Source organism: Canis aureus, chromosome 28 (genome assembly GCF_053574225.1).
Source record: "Canis aureus isolate CA01 chromosome 28, VMU_Caureus_v.1.0, whole genome shotgun sequence".
NCBI lineage: Eukaryota > Metazoa > Chordata > Mammalia > Carnivora > Canidae > Canis > Canis aureus.
Genome location: NC_135638.1, coordinates 36,832,971 through 36,849,869, shown reverse-complemented (window position 1 = coordinate 36,849,869; position 16,899 = coordinate 36,832,971). Strand labels below are relative to the sequence as shown.

Below are 16,899 nucleotides of genomic sequence, written 5' to 3'. Positions count from 1 at the left end.
AGGCCAGGAGGAGGCCTAGAGTGCTGAGTCATGAGGAAGGTCATCACTTGGCAACATGGCAGAGGGTATCTCCAGGAATAAGAAATGCTCCCCATCACACATTAGCACAAGATGTTCCTACTGTATTTTCTTTACAGAGAATTGAGGGGTGGCTTCTAGATTGGCAGTCATACATGAACAAGGTTGTCTGCTGAGCTCTCCCAGGTTCCTGGGAGAGCCTGGCACTTGCCACAAGAAAAATGAGGCACCAGCAGGAGGAACATTGACCTTGTGACACAGCAGTCTCACATCTTCTTGTCCTTCCCATGTGCCTGCTGTGCTCAGACACTGTGCAGTAGAAGAGCTCATTCTTGAATTATTAGCATTCCCTGCTCCTGAAGTGCATTGCCTGAGTGCTTTTTTATTTTAAATTTAAATGATATTTCTTTAATCAGGAACTCCTTTTTAGCTTTATGATAGCATAATAAATCCATAATCTTGATAAGTAATCACCATATATATTTAATTACAATTAACATGTAATAAATTACATGTTTTCCATTTTATTGAATCGTTGCTTTTAGCTCTCATTTGCAATTGTCCCCCATGCTGAAAATACACACACCCTCCCTTCTTTCTGGTTATATTCAAGCTTCTTCCCCTGTCTTCATCATTCATTATTTCAACACATTTTTAAGTCTCTGTCCCATACACAGCAATATCCTGGGCATTGAGGATGACTGAAAAACTCAATATATGGACCATGCCCCTGCGAGATTTCCAACTGACTGGCTCAATTACAACTTGAACCAGAGGAAAAGACAGAAGGGAAGGATCAGCAGTGAAGAGATTGGACACATTTTAAAGAAGACAAAACCCGGACAGGATCTTGCACTTTGAGGAGGACTTGGATTGAGAGGCTTTCACGGCTACAGTAATGAGAGCCTGGCTGGGATGGGGAAAAGTGTGTCAGGTCCCACAGGAGACCTTGAATACCAACAGGCAAAACCATTTTAAGCATCCATTGAGGGAATAGTCTGTACAGATTCTGTTTTAGGAACTTTATCTGGCAAAGTTGTCATGATGATTAAATGAGACAGTCCCACAAAGTACTCAGCACACGAACTGGTACTTGATGACAGCTCATTGGATGCCAGCCCTCAGACTCACTATTGCTGCTGCCAGTATCATTGCTGTTGTTACTACCTGCCACTGTCCTAATAACCTAACCTGTATGACAGTCCCATAAAATACCACTGCCCCTACTTATTCTGAAGAATAAGCAGTCTTAGAGATGATTCTCAGGGGTTCTCAGAGTCCATAGCTAATCAGCAAGGAAATTCAGGATTGTCATTCCAAAGTTTCTTAAGGAAGGAAGAATTTTACTAGAGAAATAATGTGATTCTGTGAATTATTCCGGCAGCTAAAGATTGAAAAACATTCTGATAAGTGTGGTTAAGTATGCGCCATGAGGGTAAAAAACATTGAATATGAGGAAAGGGGGGTATGAATCAAATAATACTAATATAAAACACTAACATGCTGCCGTCAATGAACAAATGCTGTCATGTACATTATAGTGTTACAGTTTTTCACAAACAGTGCCCATTGTTTGGGTGAGGAGCCAGAGTAAAGAGGAATTAAATGGCTTGCCTGAGACCACAAATTAGTGAGACATGAGGGAGTAAAACATGTAGCCATTAAACTACAGCTCCAAAAGAAGGAAACAAACAAACACCCTAGTGGTCATTCTTCTGAAATGACCCTTTTAGTACAGCAAATACCTACAGGCCAACAAAATGCACCTGAGGAATCGCTGTTTGGTCTGGTGAAAAAAACTAGTGTGACCAAAAACTCCTGGCCCACAGGAAGCTGGCCACTCACTGTCTCACAGCACTACAGCTGCACTCAGGTCTGAAGACCCTCAACACACCAAGTTCAATGGAAGGAAATTTTTGTGATACCTAGGAAAATGCAGTTCTTTTAAACCAACAGTGGAAGACTAGCATTAACAAGAGACATGCTTTGACACTCTTTTCTCTGTGTTGCCAACAAGCGTGATTTATTCATTTCCCTGGGCATGTTTTCCAGATACAAAGGTTTGGATTTTATGTTTTAAATGATCAGAAATGATGTTTTAAATGATGGCTTTACTGATGTGAATTTTCAGAAGAATTTATTTGAAAACATAATGAGTTTGCTTCATTAATTCTCCAGATAACTTTCAGTTCATTTCGATAAAATTAATTTGCTATGTCTTTTTGGACTACTTGCTATTGAAACATTGGTTCCTTACTAAGGGGCAATAGCTTATTAATTTTTAAGGGAAGGAAAGGAAATTCAGTCATTGTTTTTCCAGTGATCTGACTCTGCAATTGAATATATTCACTATATTCACATTCACTATGTGAATCCATAGATTCACACAGCTGTCAAGCCCCTTTAGTTCCCCAGAAATACTCTTCCATATGCAAAGGGCAAAGGTAGAAAGAACAGAAGGACAGAATGTGTCCCTGAGTTCCATGACTGTCACAACCTCAGAGACCACACTGGCAGTGATGTACAGTCAGAATGGTAGACATGCATTGTGTTGCATGGGAGGCAGGCTGTCCATGCAGGGTGGTTGGAGAATGCAATAGCTGGTGCCCAGGACCTCCTTTTCCTCTGTAGGCATGGCCCTGACACCCAGAATGAATATTCTAGTGTATGCAGCTATGCACACAGGGTGAGAGTTTATCATGCCTGATAACACCCAATAGAAAACTACAAATCTCACGTGATTGACTTGTAGTTTCTCAGCCTACAGCTATCTAGATACTTAGAAGTGCACAGATACCTTAAATGATTTTTCCAATTTTATACAGAAAACTGACCAAACTAAGGGAAGCCACAGAATGCTGGCAGAGAGGAGGTAAGATTAAAGATTACCCTTCCATGCTGTCAGAAGGAGATGGCCCCTTCACTGGGCAGAAGGTAACTCTGTAAGCAGAGAGAGTTTAGTTGTCTTGTGAAGTTAAGTTAATACTCAGCAGGAGCTCAGAAAAATGTTCCCCTTGTAATAGAGGATCTCTAAATGCTCACAATACTAACCATTGTTAATCTGAAGGCTTCCTTCACCGCCTTTAGACCAATTCCTTTGGGATCTCTCAATTCATCACATATTCATCATGTGCCATCTGTTTTTCTTGTCTTTCACCTGAATTCTGACCTATGGGGCCAGGGAAGGGGTAAGTGTTTAAACACACACACACAAGCCTTTTATAACATCATCCCCACTTCTAAAATCTATTCTCTTACATGAGTTTTCCTTATCTTAGACATAAGCCAGCATCCTCTCCAAAGAAACAAACAAACATAAATGGGCTGATTTTCTGTAGAGGAATAAATCTTCTGTTAAATAGAGTTTTGAGCCTATATTACTTTCAGCACTGAAACCTTAGAAGAAAGACTGTCCGGCAGCCATACAATTTTAGGTTTTGGCACTAAAAGCAGAGCCCCCCAGGACAACGATAATTGAGTACGTCAAGAAGTTAATCTGGAGTGAGGAAAGTGCCAACTGCACAGCTCACACAAAGATACTGCTGCTCAAGAGATACAGCTGAATGATTAATGGAGAGGAGCAATCATCTCCCAGCCAGAAATAAATCCCTTCTAAAACTAACTCTAAGACAGGCACCAGGAAAAAATGTAAAGTCTCATAAAGTCAACAGAATCAAGAAGTGATTTTGAAGACTACAATTTTGCCTGGAGTCTGTTAAAGGTTGGGAAATCTATATCTGATGACCAAATAGGGTTTATTTCTCTATAATTCTTTCTTTTTCTGATTTTTTGAGAGGAGGAGAGTGTAGCTGGTTAGTCTCTGGTCTCTGAAACAGATCACAAGGATTCGGATTTCAGCAGCATCACATGTTCCACAGGGAAGAAAATTCCATTTTGCGAATCCATATCACCAGTTGCAATTAAATAAATTCTCTCTTTTAAGAGCTTGTCAAGTAATAAAATTACTTGGAGAAATGCAAGATAGGCATTTTTGAAAATCATTTCTGGAGGGATCTTTACTATGCTTACTTTAAAAGAAATGTTCAACATTTATTCCCAAGAGAGGACTCAGGATAAATGAGAACATATTTTTTTATCAAAGTCTGAGGTAAGATGGATGTCAGATAGGGAGCAGCACCAGGTTAATTATACCACTATGCCTCTGCCTTTTCTTCAATGTCTCTCTAGGTGTAGTCTGGTGATATTATCCAAGATAGGATACAGTGACATTTGAGAGAATATGGAATGTGTGTGTACATACAACTGCCGTGATTGCAATGAGAATCTCCCCAAGAAACGGACACCCTGGATGGAAAAGAGTCAGGCACTGCAGCAGACACTCTGTTTGGGTCACCTCACTTCTTCCCACCTCCTCAATTCAGTGATAGCCACACAGTTTTCTGAGACTGATACAACTTCAACCAGGGGACTCAGACTGACTCAGGGGTGACCAGAGCCTATATATCCTATGTAAGCTAAGATGGTCTCAGCAGAGTGGGACATCTGTCAGTGGCTTGGAGAAGAAATATTCTGCCTCCCAATTTTTGAGCAAGAAAACATATAGCCTTATAGAAAACAACCTGTGTGCCCAGTAACCTTGGGTAGGTTGACTGCCTTTGAAGAAGAAATTTGAGTTCAGGAAATGGAACCATTTCCAGAGTATTTTTGTGGCTCTGTTTATTTTTTCTAAGTCCCTGATAAAGTTGCCACTTTTAGGAAATTTCAACACTGCCCTCTGAACTATAGGGAAACAAAAGTCCACTCTCAGGGCAAGGGTAGCAAAAGATTGATCCCCTAGAGGTCTTTATTGTGGTAGCAATGAATTAATGAAAGCTAATGAGAAAAGAAAATGCAAAGCTTAAAAGATTGAGGGCTAAGAAATTTTGATTCCTGCTATTTTTGTCCTAATAATTTTTTATTTATACTTACATTTAACTTAAAAGGAAGCATACATTTATAAGAGTATAGTTTTTCTTCAAATTAAACAAAAGAGAACATATATACATACTTATTATGAAAATTGAAACTTGAGAATGTTTTCTTAAGGGGAACAGAAGGGGGATAGGAAGTGTTTAGGGCTGAATTATGTCCCTCAGATACATGTGTTCAAGTCCTAACCCCTCAGTACCTCAGAATGTGACTGTATTTGAAGATAGAGCCTTTAAAGAGGTAAAAGGAGATAAAATCTAGGTAAAATGGGGTCATGAGGGTGAGCCCTAATCCAATATGACTGGTGTCTGTATCAAAGGAGGAGATTAGGGCACAGACATACACAGAAGGAAGACCATGTAAGGACACACGGAGAAAACAGCCATCGAGACAAGCCAAGGAGAGAGGTCTCAGAAGAAACCAACCCTGCCAACACCTTGATCACAGACTTCTAGCCTCCCTGTGAGAAAGTAAGTTCTGTCGTTTAAATCAACAAGTCTGTGGCACTTTGTGATAGCAGTCCTAGCATGCTAATATAGAGGAGAACAGAGGCTTCCCTGAGAAAGAAGTTCTACCTGGGGCCAGAGGCCTGGCCTGCCTCTCCTGATGCCTGACCCCCAGGTTTCAGACTTGTTCAGCCAGCTCCATGGTTGCAACCCAATTCCTTGCAACAAATCTTTTCACATGTGCATCTCCTTCTGGTTCTGCTGTTCTGATTGAATCCTGACTAATACAGAGAATATGCAAAGTGAGGAGAGAAGACCTGAAAAGGCTCTGGAAGATATGATCAATTAAGAAACCCAAGAGGAAGAGGCATCAGTGCTGCAGACAAGAGAAACCCCGAAGATGTGGTAGGAAGTCAAGGAGGGTGCTATCAGAGGAAGCAAGGGGCATAAGATTGGTGGAGCATACCAAATCTCCACAGAAATCAAGGGACAGTCAGCCTAAAACGAGTGGCTGAAACATGAAGCTCTGGCTTTGGTAAAGGAGCACCAGGGAGGGAACCCAAGGGCACAGTCTGAGGAATAGAAGATGAGAAATTGAAGAAGCAGGATTATCCCCCCAAGAAGCTTACCTACAGGTAAGGAGGATGAAAAGACATTAGCCAAGGGAACTCAGAAAAATGGAAGGGTGATGGATAATGATCACTTGTAAGACGACAGATGCTGGACTATATCCAGATGCTTATGGGACAAAAGCAGTGGTGAGGTTGCAGATAGCACAGAGGGGAGATAACTAACACAGCAGAGACCTCAGGAGAGCAGGAGGGGATGAGATTCACCTCTCAGGAACAGGGATTTGCCCTGGATACAAAGAAGGAAAGATCTCTGCAGAGACAGTGTGGTATGAGGGAGGGTGGCTGCCAATGCACATATGTAGGAAGAACACTCCCAGCACCTAGACTCTAGTGTCACAGGGAGCTACCATGATGAAACACGGTCAAGAAGATGACATGAGAATTAGCACCCATTAAATTAATTTGGATTTTGTTTGTTGTTTTGGTTTTGGTTTGGTTTGTTGGGAATGGGAAAAGGAATTGGCTCTTTCTGGAAACAGGAGAGAGAAGAAAAACTAGGCAGACTTGGGGTCAGATACACTTGAAGGCAGTGACTTTGCCCTGACAAAGATAAAACGGATTTTATTCACCAGCATTCAGTTCACTGGGTATAGGAACAAGGAATATAAGGCACTGGCTTGATTCAGGGTCAAGGTTCAGTAGAAGACAGCCGCAGAGGACAAGAAGTCACGGCAGCTGAGTGTATTGTCAAGAGAGGCTGCAGCGATGGTTTGTGGTATCCAGGCAAGGTAAGAAAAAAGAAAGAAAGTCTGGGAGAAAATAAAGGGCTACCTGGCAAGAAATTATCCACAGGTTTGCAGAAGTGGTATAGTGAACAGCAAACTGACGCACAGGCTCTGTGTCATTTGGGCTCCACAGTCAGCATGTGTGACCTTAGTCAGTTTATTTAATCTTACTTTGCCTTCATTTCATCATCTGTTAAATGGGGATGATAATACAACTATGGTTGTGAAGAGTAAATAAAATGATTTCCATGAAGTAGGTAGCTTTACTGGCCTGGCATATATTTAGTGTCCCTAAACTTTTAGTCATGTCTGCTACGGGAGGAAACAGCCATATGCGTGGAAGTTGTGGGAGAATGGAAGTTTAAGATGTCATGTCATAGGTGAGACTGCCTGGAGAGATCGGAGATGTGAATGTGGATGGGCATCATAGCATTCCCCGCAGGTGACCTACATGGGAAGAGGTGGAGAGAACACAGGGTTAGGATCTTAAGTGCTGTACCCAGGGGCACACCCAAGGTGTCAGTAGAAGCCAAAGACCGGGATCTATGGCTGAGGTAAGAACTTCCCACCCCAGGACCAAAAACTCCAAAGCCTGGTGAGAAGGGAGGCTGAGTGCTTAGTTATAAGGTTTTCACAATGAAAAGTTCCTATGCCCTAATATTAGGCAGTTATGGTAGTTGGTACATATAAAATGATGAAAACCCTTGAAATGTTAAATATACTCAGAGGATACTGGGCAGCATTTCAGGCATCCAAGATGGGAAAGCTATTTGTAAGACAGGTCTAAAAATAGTCACAGCTTTTTCCACAACCCTAGCTTTCTCCTTGGGTCTGAGCAGGCCATCTCGGACTACATCTGCCCCAACATCCAAGCATCTAAACCCCATCTCTAGAATGATGTCCTAAATGACTGAACCATGGCCCTTTTCAATGAACAGTGTTTTAAAATAGTGTCCTCAAAAGTGATCCTCCATCTTTTTAAGCAATGTTGCTCAGCCCTCAACATCAATTATAAAAGTTGCATTTGAATTCCGTATTCCAGTTCTGCTCTCAATTCTGGTGTGCAGACAATAGCCACCTCTCTCAAGTCTTCAGTTCCTTCTTCTTCTGAGCAAAATAAACCCACTTCTACTAACCTTCCTTTTGAGGTTTTATTTTTCAACTCTTTGGGCATCTCTCAGTCTTAACCAATACCAAATACTCCTTAATCCTCATAGCTATAGATATAAGGAAACAAATGTTTCAGTACATTGGCATTCCAGGATGATTCCTCACTTTTCATACTTCATTTCCAACCAGTTGAGAGTGAGGTGGGAGGATGAATGATGTTACCTGAACTAGCTAACTTTTTTTGGATTTTTAGCTGAATTTATCTTTTAATAAATTTTGATCCTGGATATCTTTTGGATGCACACACACACACACACACACAGAAGTACATATATAAAATTATATATTGTATATATTATATAAATATATGAACAATTGATAAGAGTACTATATTACTATTTATAATGGTGATTATTCATTATATATAATTACATATAATTGTTATATATTTTTATATTTCATTTCTATTTCTTCATATTCATATCCGCCATTAAAAGTCCTAGTTAATCTATAATTCTGTTTTTGGGCAGCCTGAGTGGCTCAGCAGTTTAGTGCGCTTTCAGCCCAGGGCCTGATCCTGGAGACCCAGGATCGAGTCCCACGTCAGGCTCCCTGCATGGAGCCTGCTTCTCCCTCTGCCTGTGTCTCTGCCTCTCTCTCTTTCTCACTCTTTCTCACTCTCTGTCTCTCATGAATAAATAAATTGAATATTTAAAAAATATATTAAAAATATATACATAATTCTGTTTTCATTCTGACATTTCTACTGCTCCCCATGGAGTTGTCTTTGCACATATTTTAGGATTCTTCATTCCTTTTTATCCTACTTTGTAGGGCTATATAAACAGTTGTTAACAACTAAGAAGCTCTTCTCAAACTCAGAACTTCAGGTGCTCTTTCAAATAACAATTAAGATGTATTCATTTTACTCATGCACTTAAATATGATATAAGTAGGAACAGAGTTGTTTCTTTTCTTAGCATCTTCTTTTTGTGTAGCAGTGTTTTATTACAAACTCACAGCCTCTGAACCAAAGATCTCCTAAAACTTTTAATTGTAATTGAGAACACAGCTGTCTTCTTTTCTTTTGGTTGCTATAATCTTCTCTCTAATGGAGAGCAGCCCTGAAATTACTAAAGACTTTGGAAAACAATGTGCTTTTAAAATATTTCCTCCCTCTGTGGCCTTTACTTGTCACAGATAGGATGCCTATAAAATGCAATACACAATCATGGAAACCAAGGCTACCAAGCTACAAATGCTAATTGTAGATGAAATGAGCTTTATAATGTGTATTTGGAAGCTTAAATGATGGGTTTTAGTTCTGGAGTACAGATGAAGATAAAATTCTCAAACCTGGATAGACAGATGAATGGGCATTTTTTATTATGATGATTTCCCAAGACTCATGCTATAGATAATGTTCTTAAGGTTTATAATAAATAAAGAACTAAACTAAAGCTAGAATTTTTTTAAAGATGTAGTTTTTATTCATCACTTCAATGAACAGTGACTCTGAGTGACTTGTGTCCCTTATTTCACAGGAACTCTTCAAAGGAATGTAAACTCTTTATTCACTCTCAAAGGTGTATTTCCAAAGCATTAACTCTCCCAGAAAGTGAAATATTTATATCAAAGAGTATCGAAAGCAAAGTTGAGATTTTTTCTTTTTTTCTTTTTTTCTTTTTTCTTTTTTCTTTTTTGTTGTTGTTGTTGAAAGAGGCCAAAATAAAAAATCACTTCACCTACCAGAAAATTAGCAGATATGGGTGGGTATTTGGATGTTTATAATAGAAGCTGACTTCAATGTAACACCAAAGAGCAATAAAATAAAATCATCAGTTTCTCTCCATGGAAAATAAGAAGCAAAGCAATTTTTGAAAACCTCCACAATCCACACTTTAGAGGATAAATATTAGATGGCTTATTTTTAAAAAATCACTGAAATTCTAAGTAAATGAGATAACATTTCAGTACTAAAATGGCTCGTGGATGGATACTAACAACCCTAAGGATATATCGGCTTTTGCTTATAAACCGTAACACCAATCTGATGAGTCACAGGAAATTCTGAATTATCTCCAGTGCATTCAATGGGCTTGAATTTTACCTTAAAAAATATTTGCACAGGACAGAACAAAGTGCTCCGAACTAGTGCGGGCAACCAGGCAAAAAGGCCAGGCAAAGGAACTAGTTTCCTTTCCAGAAGACGCTGACCTTGCTCCACACCCTAATATTTTCCATAACCATAGTTTTCAGTAAGGGTTTTTTTTGGGGGGGGGGGAGGGATGGGAGGGTCATTTAAAGCCTCAAAACTCCCCTGGCTGTTCTATTCGCCCCCGTGCAACCTCAGAGTCCCTCACCCAAAACTCTTCCAGGAATCCTTTACTTCAAAGAGGCCGCCCTCGGGGGCTCTCCGAGGTCCTGCACCGCGGGCAGAGCCCCGCCACCGGGCTGGAGCCCCAACCGCGCGTCCTGGCGCCAGGCGGACCTTCCCTCCCGACCCCAGCCACTGCGGCGCCGGGACCCGCACTCACCGGATGATCACGAACATGACCAGGGAGTTGCCCACCAAGCCCACGACGAACACCACGGAGTAGACAGCCGTGATGATGACGGGGATGGCGGGAGAGATGTGCGCGGACTCGAGCTGCGCGCCCTCGGAGCCGCCGCTGTGGTTGCCTTCCGTCTCGGCCCAGCCGGGCAGCCAGCCGCTGCCGTTGGGGAGCAGGCAGGTGCTCGCGGAGCAGGTGGGGCCCGGCTCCCCGCGAAAGATCTGGACCGGGGACTCCATGGTCCGGCGGCCGCAGGTGCAGGGCGAGCAGAGGCAGAACCTGCGGGGCGGCGAGAGCGAGAGAAGCTGGACCCGGAGAGGCAAACTTGGCGGCACACGGGCCAGCGCCGGGGGCCAGCAGCCCGGGGCGCCGGCACCAGCCTGATGCCCAGCCTGATGCCCAGCCTGATGCCCACCCGGCGCACGTCCCCGGGGGCGGGAAAAGGCGGGCGCCTGGCGCTACCGGCTCGACTAGCACAGCGGACAGCGCTCGCTCTTCTTCCCCGGCTCCTGCAATCCCCTCCAACCCCTTCCTAGGTACGACCCCTCCTCCCACCCCCGCCCCGTGAAACCGTCCCCAGACTGCTGCTCTGAGCCCCCAGACACGAAGAGCTCTCGAGCAAGGAGCCGTCGCTCCCCAGGGCTGCTCCTAGAAAGTCGAAAGCCCAAAGCCCACCTCCGGCTCCCGGAGACCCGCGCAGTGGTCTCAGCCCTGGAGTCGCGGCGCGCCCGCAGCTCGGCGCCCTGGATGAGGCACCTTCTCAGCCCAGCCCGGTCCCCGCGGCTCAGCGCGGCTCAGCGCGGCTCAGCGCGGCTCCCACGGCCCGCGGCGGCTCAGCCAGGCGTGCGCTGCAAGGACTCGGAGCGCGCGGGCTCGGCGGGCGGGGAGCTCCCCGGCGCCCCGCCCCTGCCCGGGCCGCGCCCCCAGCCGAGGCTCCCCGACCACCAACTACCCAGAGCCTCAATCAGCCTCTCCTGGGCGGCCCTAAGACTAGCAGCTGTGCGGATTAGCTTTAGCAGTAAGGGTGTGCCTCCTCAGTGCGATTATGCATCTGGATTATTCATAATAAAGTCTAGAGCTACTGTGGGCATCGTTCTCAAGACATGTCTTCTTTCAAGAGAGGAGAAATTCTGAATGACGCATCCAAATAAAGTGGCAAAACAATCCAATTAGAGTAAGACCGGGCCATCAGATATTAATGATTTAATATACGTAAATAGAATATTTCTGTTCATTCTGTTCCTTTCATTCTTCTCTGAGATGACACACAGACTGGCATCTCAGGTATTATCCGTATTTCGTGGTATTACCTGCAATGAGTAAGACACTCTCCTTACTCAGGCCTCGGCGCTGGGCCGGGAGTTGACATTGTCTTTCTCTTTTATTAATCCCTGCAAATCCACTTTCCCTTCACTGGGATGCCTTCTTTATAGAGCCCCCAAGAACCTGAACCCTCATGGAGAAGTTCAGTCATCATCATTTCTGTGCATAACTCCACCAGTCCAAGGATATCTGTCAGATTCTGCTGAAATGTCCCCTCAGGCAAAGAGACCCAGGGGATGATGAAGACAAGGAAGGAAGGCCAAAGTTGGCTGTACAGGGGAGCCAGGACTCAGCCACTGAAGGACAGTGGAGAAGTTCCCCTTTCCAGACTGGGTACAGGAATCAGGATGCCTATACAGTCATTCCATTCATCAGTTGACCGCAGAAGAGAGCTTCCACCTTGTTTCAGATATTGTGACTCCCAAAAAGGCATTTGACCACCAGAATCTTACTACAACCTCGAAATACACAGCACTTCTTGGCAATGTGATTCGAAGAACAACAGGAAAGCTCTTCTTTGCCCCCACAACATCTCTCCAACCCTGGGGCCATTGGTGTTTTGAAAAGTATTATCAGATCTTACATTTTTTTTAGGTTTTGATTGCAGATTTTCTTTAGAAGATAACAAAACATGGGAATGATGGAATCTCCATGTGCCTGAGGGTCCTTCTCTGTTAGGAAGATGGCTGACAAATCTTCTCCAGATAAATCTCCAGTTGTTTGGGAGCTCATTTCCTGCCAAAGGGATCCCAGATTACCACCAAACCAACCCAGGAAGACATTTTGTTTGAAAACTAAGCAGTATCCAACAAAGAAAATAAAAAGAGTATGTTAAAGGAAAATAGCTAGGAAAGAATTATTCATCTATCTTTCTTTCTACTACCTATTTATGATTTCATGCATTGAAAATACATACAACTGTCTCTGTTCAACACACTTTTGAAGGAGTATTTACGATGTCTGTCCTTTTGCACTCACTGTATTGGTTAGTTTTTGTTGTTAAATTTAATACACAGGTGGCTTATACAGCTGGTAACATTACTGAATTGAGCTCAAACACAGGTGTTTCTGTCTCTTACCATATGCTGATTACACAGAGTGATTTCATATAAGGGAACAATTACAGAGCCACTCTTCCCCGAAGGACAAAACATATATAGAAGGGGTTATTTGGAAAGGACAAAAAAAGAATAGAAAAGGGAGAAGCAGACTCCCTGCTGGATCCCAACGTGGGGCTGGATCCCAGGACCCTAAGATCGTGATCTGAAAGCAGACGCTTAACTGAGCCACCCAGATGCCCAGTTTTAAAGAGGTAAAAAACTTTAAAGAAGCTTCCAAGTTGGTACAAATCCAATAATTTGAACTTTTGACCTCCCTGTACGTCTCATATATATACATGTTATCTGTGTGTAGAGAGGTTTGCAGGGTACTTCTATAATGACAGCAGAATACAGAACTCAGCTTAGGGCTTCTAACCTATAAGATGATGTTCTCATTCTGACCACTGTAAGAAGCCTCTACTTGTTGGGACAGTCTTTTGAAGGTAAAAAATTACTAATTATGATAAAGGCAGTTTTGTTTCATTTGAGTACTCTTATTTTTTTTTCTTTTTACCAAACTAATGGCCAAAATAAAGTGAAGCTGAAACAGGCAGAGCATTAAGAAACCTTCAGGCAGTTGTGGTTGCCAGGGGAACCTGGCTTGTGTCTCTGAGCACAGTGAGGAAGTCTGCTTAATGTGGAGTCAGGTTGTCAGGAGTATGAGACTTTATCATAATATTGGAGAAAAGCTTATAAAATAGAGAGGAAAAATAAACTGCTAAAATGTAGTACACTATTATACACTGATATAAAGCACGTTATTAAACACTCACACTTTATCGCTATCTGCCATTCAGCTCAATGCAAACCCTATGCTTATAATTACAAGTAAAATACTTTTAAAGCTGAAAATGTGTTTTCAGTGATTCTTATTGCTTAATACTACAAAATGTCTTGGGTAGTAGGTGCTTTGGCATTTCCATTGTATAGACTATGGACTTTACCAGTAAACTGTGATCAGTTGGCTTTTTTGTGGCTCTAAAAACAGACATAAACCTGCAAGGAGTATATAGCTGAAGGCAGCAGTTACATTTGCTTAAGACCCTGAGTGTGGCCAATACAGCCTAAGAAGAGCCAGAATGCCATAGGCTCCAGGTCACTTCACTCATCAGATATTGCTGAATGTCCCCAAATGGCAGGTCAGAAGGCAGGATTCCAGGGAATAACGATAAACAAGACAAAGGCAGTCCTTTCCCAAATAGGTTGTGCAATCTAGTGTGAGAGACAGAATCTAAAATTTTTTTAATTTTATGAGTAATTAAAAATACAGTTAATTGGTAAGTGTTTTATAGGAAATGTGATAAAACAAGGTAGTCAACAACTAATGCAGCAAGTTTATGTGAAGTAAAAAAAAAAAAAAAAAGGAGGGGGTTCCTCTTCTTCAAGACACTATCTGCAAATTGCCGTAATAAAGATTTAAGTCTCTTTCATGTCTGTCCCAAAGGCATCCCATGAACCATTGCAGGTGTACAGCCTGCACATGTTTAGGGGTCTCTGAAGACCAGATGTCAGGGAAATCCCTCAGGACCACATAGTGTTGAAGCTGACTTTTAAAGACCATGTGGTAGTTCTCCAGGTGAAGAGGAAGAAAGAGAAATTCTAGGCAAGGAATAGCATATGCAAAGAACATGCATGAGCAAGAATGGGGCACATCTGTGGAACTAAGGGGAGTCCAAGGCATTTGAGCCTGGTGGCCAAGGGAAGTGTGACTGACACAAGATAAAATGGCAGTCAAGGTGAAGGTTACACTGAGCCCTGGGGCATCTGGGTGTCACAGTATGTTGCACACCTGACTCTTGTTTTCCACTCAGGTCATGATCTCAGGGTCATGATATTGAGCCTCAAGGGCTCTGTGCTCAGTGCAGAGTCTGCTTAGAATTCTCTCTTCCTCTCCCTCTGCCCCTTTTGCTTGTGGGATCACTCTCATCAGTAAATAAATCTTAAAAAAATAATACATTGAGCCCTAACAAATATGTGGTGAAGGTTTTGGATTTCAGCATAAGACACATAAAGTGACATGAAGAATCTCAGGGGAATAGCACGCTCAGATTTGGGATTTTTGAAACCTCATTTAATCTTTAATTTGTGGATTGTATTGGAAGAACAAGAACAGATGCGACAAGTTCCGTATTGAATCAGCGTCATGTACTGTTACCACTGAAAGGCATCTTAGTGTGACACATACCTGCATAATACATAAATGAGGGATAAAATGAGGACTATCCCATAGTCATGGAGCTGAGTTTCAAACCTGAAATTGCTTACACTGAACAACTTGATCAAATTAAATCCACAGATTTAAAAATTCAGTGCCAGTCCAATGTCAGGCACCAGGTTGGGGAGTAAGAAAAATTAAGGCAACACAAGGAAATAAATAGCACATTATAGCATGTTCATACTGTTAGCAGCACCAAAGGTACTGAGGTAAGGCTGGGTGAAGGATGGGGGGAGACAAGAATGGTGAGTCCCAAGGACAATGGTGCACAGACTGAGGGGTTTTGAGTGTATGGCAAAGTGGCAGTGGTGGTTGATGGATTTGAGGAGAGTGCATTTGAAGAGAAAACAGTAGTAAAACTACTATAATGGTCTAGGTGAGAGATTATTCAACTCTAAAGCCAGGTAATTGCTGCGCAAATAGGGAACGTGATAGTTTTGAGAACCATTTGGGAAATTAAATTGGCAAAACTTGTAGTTTGAATGATTATAGAAGTTATGGAGGAGGAATAGCCTGGAATTACTTTAGGCTTATGCTTGGGTGACCAAGTGGAGGACAGCACCATTAACTGAAATAAGAAATACAGGAGCAGTCACAGCAAGCTTGGAAGAGAACATAATGTGCCCAGATAATGTGCAAAGCTGTGTTTGAGCCACCAGCAAGGCATTTGTTTGTGTATGTGGTGCAGGATCATCTAATGCTGGGGATAGTTACTATTGGAGAAATAAAGGATAGTTAGAGCCAAGGACAGGAATAAAGGTGCCAGGGTGAGGATGGCAAGAAAGACAAGCTGATGAGACAATGCTGAGAAACTACACCATTTAATAGAGATCTCACAAAGAGGATTGATAATAGGCATAAGTGAAGGAGGAGAGAGAGAAACAAAGTCAGGGAAGCCTAGAGAAGACAGAATTCCAAGGAGAGGTGACCGACAGTGTCCACACGACAGAGAATGTAAACTAAGATACTTGACAAAGAAAGAGTCAGTGGAGGCCTGGCATTATCTATAACTAAAATTGTGCTATTTGAGCATTAGAACAGAAGCAAACAGGCAACAAAACATAATGAAAGTCTGAAGAGCCACTTGGTATTAGGGTTCTCTGTTGAAAGAACTCTGACCCTGAAGACAAGGACTGTGTCAGCTGGCCAGTGGATAAGACACTTGCCTTCTGCCCTGCCCAAGGCCATTGCTCACTTTGGATCTCACTCTGAGCACAGAAAGGCCCACCTACTGGTCCAGTCACCAGGTGAGAGAACAGTGCACATTGCAGGTGGGGGTGTCCTCTCCATATTGGACAAGGTCCCAGGCCATCAGCTTCTGTGATGTTCAGGAGTCAAGGACCTACCTCTGAGGCTCAAGAATATCAGCTTTCCTATTTCTCCCGAATCATGCGGATAGTCTCTATTTGCCCCTATACATCCACTCTCTGTTTTCTTCACCTTGCTCTGAGTCTGGAAAGTACTTGTTGGGTCCAGGGAAGAGGAGACACCCTGGTAAGAGATCAGAGGGCAGATGGCAAGTAAAGTCCAATTGTTCCCCAAGGTTCTCCCACCAGGGTCTTGTGTCAGCCTGTTTCCCCTACTGAAGGCACAGCTCCTGCCTGAAAGCCCTCTCTACACAGTTGCCCTCTCAGACCTACAAAATTCCTCCTTCCTTTTACTCCTTAATGCCAAAAAGTGGAAGAACTCCCTCTCTTCTGCTTCTCTAACTGATGTACTCAATTCATCTTTTCCCTCAGCTCTTTCCACACCTAATAAATATATTTTTATTAGGAGGGCACTTATGATGAGCATAGGATGATGTAAGGAAGTGTTAAATCACCATATTGTACATCTGAAACTAATG

General features: G+C 42.7%; 1 protein-coding gene across 2 annotated transcripts in view; it reads right to left on the bottom strand.

Annotated features, from left to right (window-relative positions):
* Positions 1-11,284, bottom strand: part of OPRK1 (opioid receptor kappa 1) — a 29,930-nt gene extending 18,646 nt beyond the window's left edge. Inside the window, exons 1-2 of one of the 2 annotated variants that reach the window (XM_077876950.1) lie at positions 11,091-11,284; positions 10,398-10,694 (exon numbers count right to left, since the gene is read on the bottom strand). In XM_077876950.1, the coding sequence (XP_077733076.1) occupies positions 10,398-10,654 (257 nt within the window). In that variant the 5' untranslated portion in view covers positions 10,655-10,694; positions 11,091-11,284. Of the gene's footprint in view, positions 1-10,397; positions 10,833-11,090 lie in introns of those variants that run through there. The other variant, XM_077876951.1, reaches the window with a different exon arrangement.
* Positions 11,285-16,899: the final 5,615 nt, after the last annotated feature.